The following is an 8,426-nucleotide window of genomic DNA, read 5'->3' as shown; positions in this document are numbered from 1 at the left end:
TTTAGATACTAGTTACTTTGCAGATGATATTAGAAGCGCAAGTCAGGCTCAAAATGTTGATGTTTGCTGTGCACACACCGCCTGTGTGTGTGTGTGTGTGTGTGTGTGTGTGTGTGTGTGTGTGTGTGTGTGTGTGTGTGTGTGTGTGTGTGTGCGTGTGCGTGTGTGTGTGGTAATCCGTTCAAACAGAGGATGTTGTTGGGGTGACAGGGCCCAACCTGATGACAGCACAGTGTGGTGTTTAAAGTGGATTACCGTGCACTGATCACCACAGCTTACATGACACTCATTTAGCTCTGCAGTCCTGGGCTTCAGTCAACCTCACGGCAATGACCAGAGACCATGGCTTTACCCTGGTGTCATAGAGTTTCACTGTACAGGGCGGCAGTGGCTCAGGGGAGGTAGAGAAACCGTCATTAGAACACGGAGGGTTCCCGAAGGGTGCCCAGTTCGATCCCGGGCTCCCCCAGAGTTAGTGTGGAAGAGTCCTTGAGCAAGACTCTGAACCCCTAGTTGCTCCCAGTGAGCAGGTTGGTGCCTTGCATGGTTTCCTCTGCCATAGGTTTGTGAATGTGTGTGAATGGGTGAATGTAATGAACAATCTGTGTAAAGCGCCTTGGATGAGGGGCTTTGCACATAGATGCGTTTTTTCACACAGAAAAAACGGACAATGTCATTTCTTAAAAGAAAACAATGATTCTTTATGACATCACTGTGATGTCAGGGGAACCACTCGAACAGAATGGGTTTGCTGCTCTGACATCACGCTCTGACATCACTGTGATGTCAGGGGAACCACTCGAACAGAATCCCTTTTATGCCTATATGGAGTTCCCTGATGTCATCAATATTAAGCCCATATCTAACAGGACTTCATAAGGGAATGCCCATATATGGCCAAGACAGCCCATATCTGTTTGGCTGGTTCTACAGACAGGGATCTCCATGTATGGGCATGAAAGGGTATGATGTCAGATATCATAGACATCATAGGACTTTCACATAACGAACTAGAAGCAGTGCTCTTCCGAGCACAGGTCTCCACCAGGCCACACAAATCGGCCTGTTATAGAGGCCGATTTAAAAAATGTGGGGCAGAGGTTCTGAATTAGCATCCAGGGAGTGTGTGTGCTCAGTTTGGCAGCGATCGGGCCAACGGCGCCGGAGATTAGCTGGTAACAACCAGGCCACACAAATCGGCCTGTTATAGCGCCACCATGAGGCTGATTTGAAAAATGTGGGGCAGAGGTTCTAGATTGGCATCCAGGGAGTGTGTGTGCTCAGTTTGGCAGCGATCGGGCCAACGGTGACTGAGATTAGCTGTTCACAAACTGCGAGGACGCACGGACGCACGGACGGACGCACGGACGCACGGACGGACGGACGGACGGACGGACGGAGGGGAAAACATACTCTCCCTCAGCCTTCGGCTGGTGGAGACAATAACTGAGTAAGCATGTTTGGGCTTTCACAGCATATCTCCATATACAGTACATGGATCTCCATATATGGGTAACCGGTCCGATATACATCAGTGGCCAGATGGCCAAGACATGGCGTTTTATTCAGTGTTGCTGTGAATTTATCATTAAATTTACGTCTTCACATCCTCTCCGTTGCTGGAAACCTCCTGCGTCCAAGACTGAGAGCGAGCTTGTAGATCTGATGCTTTTGATGCATTTTGTGTGACGCTGTAGTTATGACCAAGTAGGGTGTTAGTTTACAGGGGGGGAGATGAGGGTGAGAGTTTTCTTTGCGACAGTCAATGACCAGTCTGTGGGAACTTGAGTGCAAACAAAGTATATCGTCGTTGTCGGGTGGAAACCTTGTATGTCCAAAACTCTTCGTTTTGCATTTATCATTTTAAAAATGATTTAAACTGATCTGAGCAGATCTACAAGCACACAACGCCTCGCACCGCGAGGCGTTGTGTGCTTGTAGATCTGCTGTTTTCACTACCTTTGTGCGGCGGCCGACTGGGCTATACTTTGCGAAAAAGACGTACAAATTTGAAACTTGGAGATACGGGGTTTCTGCCCGACAGTGACGATATAGTCGCCCCCGGCGTTACCTGACGCCTGCCTAACACTGATATTATAGCAGCAATGAGCCTTGTTGATTACAAAAGTAATGTGTCTGTCAATCTCTCTCTCTCTCTCTCTCTCTCTCTCTCTCTCTCTCTCTCTCTCTCTCTCTCTCTCTCTCCCTCTCAGTGTAGACACATGGCCATATGTAGCAGATTAGCAGCTAAAGGTTTAATGCCCCGCTAGCTAGTGCTATAGCCATGTTTCACCTGCAATAAGCCCTATTACTGCTCTAATGAACAGAGCACTGAGTCTACACGCACACCGTCTTAGCACCGCTCTGACACCACATGAACTGCTCTGCACTCCATGTGGGGCATCAGGGGCAGAGCTATATTGGAGAGTATTGGAGAGTCGCGCCAACTCCGTTCGCTTCATGGGGCCAGGTCTTCTACATACACGTCTATTGGTGAATAGTGACAAAGCGTGAACCAGGAAGTTTACAGAATGCATTGAAGTCTGTGAGGGAAAAGTTACATTTCCAGTTACATGAACCACATTGTTTCTGACCCCGCATTGGCAGAACTCTCTATACAAGGCTCCGATCAGGTGTAATGGAAATGACCCCCCCCCCCCAAAAAAAAAGGAGAAAAAAAAAGAAAACAACTTTGCAGATTCATCTGATTTCATTGCAATCGATGCCCGTCCAACTACATGTGACAACGTGTTATTATTATAATTTAGATAATCCTGTTATTGTTATGCATGCAACCATTCCTTTATTAGCCACTTTCAACGTGGCATCCCTATTTTGGGAATGTCATTATTTCCAAACACTCTCTCTTTTCGCCCCCAAAACAAACGGTGAACGATGGCCGATCTACAACCTCTCAAGGCGTCGTTTGATGCCAGACCCATTGCTTACCTGTGATCCTATAGTTTTAATATACAGATTATTCTGTTGATCAGGGGTGCCCAAAAGGTAGATTGTGATCTACAGTACCAGTAGATCACAAAGGCTGTGCAGCTAGACCACATGACATGCCCCTAAAATATATAATTAAAATGTAAACTATTACAGTAAATGTATAAAAACATAATCACAAAAGTAACAACTTGCAACTTTAGTAGCCTAACAACTTTTTCCTCCACTATTTCCCTATTCTTTCCCTACTATTTAAAAGTGCTTTCTTATATGTAACGCCTGTGCGCTGCTGCTATAAAGCCCCTCAGGCCCTCGGGTACACGAAATTGGGTGGGTAGATCATGTTGAGCTGGTCATTTTAAAAGTTGCTCTCAAGTCCTAAATGTGTGGGCACCCCTGCTGTTCATAGTATAATATCGTCGTTGTCGGGTGGAAACCTCGTATCTCCAAGTTTCAAATTTGTAAATTCTTTCGCGAAGGAAAGCCCTGCTTCATCATACAAGGCCGTCGCACTAAACTAGTGAAAACAGCAGATCTACAAGCACACAACGCCTCGCGGCGTGAGGCGTTGTGTGCTTGTAGATCGGCTGTTTTCACTAGTTTAGTTCATTTTTCTAAATGATAAATACAAAACGAACGGTTTTGGACATACAACGACGATACTAAACAATGTATGCTGACTGACGCTAGTACGCTACAGCTTCTTGGGTTTACCTGTGGGATCCTAGTTTACCTGTGGGATCCTAGAGAGACACTACACTACACTGTCTCTCTGCATTTCATGTAAGGCCTATATGTGTTTACTGTATAAGTCTGCTAAGTAAATTGTGAAGTAGCTTTACCCCCATTTCCACAAGGTGCTTTAGAATGTGTTTAAAATACCCAGCACCATCCTCTTTACCAAGAACCCATGGCCCCTTGCCAAGAGCCCTCATTGGCTTAGAGGGGCAGCCAATTAGACAGTGGCTCTGCGTGGGCTGGGGGGAGGGCTCATTCAAATGGTGTGGTTGGGTGTGCAGGGGGACGGCCCGCCTGGCCAGAGGGACACTCTCCTCCTTGACACACAGCCAGCTAGTCAGGCAGGCAGGCAGAGACACACACACACACACACACACACACACACACACACAGGAGGACGCAGTGAGTGACAGAGGGAACAATGAGAGCGATCGACACCGCGACGCAACAGGAGAGAAGAGAGGCGGAGAGGAGGAGGGAGAGCGAGTGAAGAGACGCAATAAAGGGAAAGTGAGGGAACAGTTGAAGGGAAAGCAGTCAGACAGGAGGCTTTGAAAGAGAGAGGGAGAGAGAGACCTCTACTTAAAGAAGGAGAGAGAGAGAATAGAGAGAAACAGATCGTGAGTGAGGAGAGCTTGTGAGACTGTAGCAGGAGGTTGGTGGTTGGCTCTTCTCTTCAGAGGGTGGCATTGCCCACAGTGCCCAGCCTGTAGACAGATAGAGGTGTTTGGGTCTTTTCTTCAGAGGTTGGCAGTTCCCAGCCTGTAGGCAGATAGCAGTGGTTGGGTGTTTCTCTTCAGAGGGTAGTAGTGCCCACAGTGCCCAGCCTGTAGACAGATATCAGTGGTTGGGTGTTTCTCTTCTTCAGTCAGAGGGTGGCAGTGCCCACAGTGCCCGTCCGGCTGCCCACATGGATCTCGTGGAGCTGTACCTGCCCGAGTGTTTCACCTACCACCCCGACACCGAGTGAGTACTGTGCTCTATACTCTGTATGGTCGTTCCTCCCTTTTTTCGTTATTATTTTAAAAAACATTTAAAATATCTACTGCGAGGCGTTGTGTGCTAGTTAGATCTGCTATTTTCACTACTTTTGTGCGACACTCTTGTATGATGAAGCAGGGCTTTCATTAAGGAAAAAAAACATACACATTTGAAACTTGGAGGACAGTGACAATATGCTCGAGTGGGGGGGGGGGGGCGGGGGGGTCCAGGGTTCCTTGACAGGGGGTTCTAAACGGACATTTACACAGTCTGTAACTCTGGCCGTACAGTATACAAATGTGAGTACACTTTCAGAGTTCAGGGGGTCCTTGAAAATGTAATTTAAATTCTACTCCACTCTGTACCTGCCTAGTGTTTTAGCCACGGTACCAATCTGACAGAGACAGTATGGTCTACTATAGTCTACTCTAGTATGTCTCTGACACAAAGACTTTATTGTACTATACTCTAGTCCAGTGTTTCCCAAACCTTTTTTACAGGGGATGAAAAATCAGGGGACCCATTTTTTAAGGTGAAAAACCAGGTGGTCCGCAGACCCTTGGTGGTCCGCAGACCACCGATTGAAAACCCATGTATATGTGTAACAATGCAACCAGCATCATTGGATAAAAACTTAATTCCTATTTGCTTCTGTTCTGTCCTTGACAATAATAAGCAATCCCACTGTTTGAATGCTGTACACATGCACATATGGAGCATAAATAATTATATAAAAAATACACTTTTTGCATTTTTTTGGCGACCCAATTTAAATCTCCCGCGACCCACCCGTGGGAAACAGTGCTCTAGTCAGTAGGCTACTCTTGTCGTGTCTTGTCTTGTCTATAGTCTAGTCTACTCTACTCTCTGTGCCAGCTCAGCTGTCTTCACTGTCAAACCAACTGCTGTCTTGCATGCGTTGTTTGTCCTCAATACAAGAGCTTTGTGATCTTTCTAGAGGATTTATGACGGCCGTAATTCAACATTTTTGTTGTCTGTAGTGAGAGCCTGAACCTGAACTCGGTGGATGGAGACAGAGTGTGAACAGTATGTTTGAGTGGCCACATGACTTGATTTACACTGTCAAATCGTTAAGGTTCATTTAACTCTAAATAATAAATGGACACATTATGAGGATTTTATTGGGTCTGTTTTTGGATTGATTTCACTGATATGAGTTTTCTTTCTCACCCTTTGTTCTGCGTAGGTGTACTTGTACTGTACTGTACTGTACTGTACTGTACTGTACTGTACTGTACTGTACTGTACTGTACTGTACTGTACTTACTGCAGATGTTTGTAGAAACTTTTTAGTTCAGTTAACACTTATGTAGCCATGATTTTTTCTCTTCAATGTCCTACGTTGACTTCCATGTAATTGCGCAATTGTGTAAAAAGTGCACGCCCATGCCTAGATGATGCACCACGTGTGTGCGCACTGTTCACAGCTTTCAAACAAAAAAATCTGCTTGGAAATCCGTTCAGGCATTCATGATTTATCAGCCATTATGTTTTCTTCAGATATAAACAAACATGGCTGCCATGTTTGAAAGAATGGGTTGGTATGGGGGTTAAACATGCAATTTCGCGATCGCGATCATGCCTAATACATTTCTGGAGGTCCCAATTTTTTTTTGAAAAAACATTTTTTTATTTTTTTTCATTTTTTTTTCAAAAACGGCCCAAACTCGGGAAACTCGGGGTTGGCACCATATGTGATAACATGCCAGAAGTTGTACAGTGATTTTTAGTAATTACTGGAAAACGTTAGAGAGTGAAATCAAATTCTACCACTGAAAACAATAAGTATCACCGCTAACATTAATCATTTCTCTTTTCTAACGAGGCGCGTTCACATTAGTTATTAAGCAGCAACAGAGACACCTGAAAAGCGTGCTACTAAAGCTTTTCGACTGCAGCTTTAGCACCTCACTACACGACACGACACCACTCCACATAAAAATATGGACATTTTCCATTACACAAAAGTATCCCTATCAGTAAGAAAGAAATTGACCCTTTTAACTGTGATTAATATAAATTTGTATAACAACCATCCTAATTATAGTGCACTATAATGGATTATAACTGTGATTATAACACTCTATAAAGTATTAATATATTACTATGATAATTATAATACATTATAATAGGTTATAACACAAATGGAATCTATCATGTATTACAACTATATCCTGGTGGTCTAAATGAAAAGTCAGTGAGTGATCAGTCATTATGAAGTGTTTGACCCCTAGCTCAGACCTACTCTGGATTGGATACTTTTTAGTACCACGTTTAGTACCACTTTCACACCACTCTACCCAGGTCTTTGTAGTGGAAAACCTGACACAAGTGGGCGGTGTGGAGTGGTGTGGTGTGGTGTTGTGTTGTGTTGGGCCATGTCAGTGGAAAAGGGTCTTTAGTCTTGGAGTTGAATGAGTGATATGAGTTGTTCTTCAGCGACAGCGTGGCCCAGGAGAGATGTTGTCACTACAGACCAGAATGTGGCTTTTGTTTGCATTGCTTTGCTCTCATGTTTATGCAGCATTTTCTTCCCTTTGTCTCCGGTGTTGTGTGGTCAATAAGCTTTCGTTTACAGGACGATAACGCTGACAGGCTTAGTAAACAAACTCATGAAAGGTTTTTTACCTATTTACTTTTTTTAACTAACGCTGTGTCGTATTTTATAGCCGGTTATATCTCGTCTTGTTTGTGTTACTGTCAGCACAGCCAGTAGAGCATGGCTTACCAGCATTGCGATGCTTGTATGAATGATTGAATGAATGAATGAATGTATTTTCGTGTCTGGCTGCCTTTCACCGCCCACCCTTGCGGGATTATTCAGACACAATTTAAAGATAACCGTATTTGTATATTGTGATCAATGAAACCCTACTGAGTGAGAGTGAGAGGTAACCATGTAAAGATTTATCGTAAACCGATTCAAACTAGTGACGATTTAAATCCATGTATTGCAAATAAAATACATGATCTTTGTAAGAAAATTGATAAAAAATATTTTCTGTCTACAGTATTGTAAAAAAAGAGATGAAAATTTGTGTAATAGAAATAATTATAAATGAGATACTTTTTTGGTCCTGTGCCTGAAAAAAAAGTCATGAAAAATCGTATTGTAAACCTATACTACTATCATAATTGGAATGGTATTGTGAGTTGAGTGAATCGTTACATGCATAGTGGTGAGAGACAAATGAAGCCCTTTGAATGTGTGAATCTTCAGAATGATGGTGATAGCACTGTTCATGCAAGGCTAGGAAAGCTCTGAGCAGTTCACTGTCGTCAGACACCACAGTGGAGTTTGTTCTGTTAGGATGATTCCGACAATCACGGTGGGATGGGTCTTGGGATCATTATTTCAGTTAGAATCCCATAACCATGCTCAATGTTTCATTCATCATTAACAGCGTACTTTCCATCATATACACGTGTGTGTAAAGCGGAAACGTACTTGGTCAAAATCGCCTGGGGGAATTCACCCTTTGTCAAGTCCCTCCCGTTGTCCCGCCCCTCTTCACACCCATTGGTTGCTTTGTCTTTCTCTCCTTCAACTACCATTGAAATTCAGTTGCTTCTTATTGTTATTCTGTGTATTCAATTCTCATTTTAAACTTGGTTTCAGTAAAAAGGAGCCTCTCAGGTGCAGTATAGTGACTGGGCATGATTTAATTTTTTTTATTTCTCCAAAAATGATGTTTTAGCAAATTCAACATAGAAAAGGCGGAACCAGGGCGGGACAA

At 43.8% G+C, this 8,426-nt stretch overlaps 1 protein-coding gene across 1 annotated transcript in view; it reads left to right on the top strand.

Moving 5' to 3' along the window:
* Positions 1–4,597: 4,597 nt before the first annotated feature.
* LOC308301383 (estrogen-related receptor gamma-like) overlaps positions 4,598–8,426 on the top strand; it is a gene marked incomplete at both ends in the record, with an annotated part of 47,917 nt that continues 44,088 nt past the window's right edge. The window contains one exon of the mRNA XM_080745355.1: positions 4,598–4,653. Within this exon, the coding sequence (XP_080601481.1) occupies positions 4,598–4,653 (56 nt within the window). The remainder of the gene's footprint in view (positions 4,654–8,426) is intronic.

Source organism: Nannobrachium achirus, assembly GCF_963921795.1.
Source record: "Nannobrachium achirus genome assembly, chromosome: 16".
Lineage (NCBI taxonomy): Eukaryota > Metazoa > Chordata > Actinopteri > Myctophiformes > Myctophidae > Nannobrachium > Nannobrachium achirus.
Note: the sequence above shows the minus strand (reverse complement) of the source record. Positions and strands in the feature narration are given on the sequence as shown.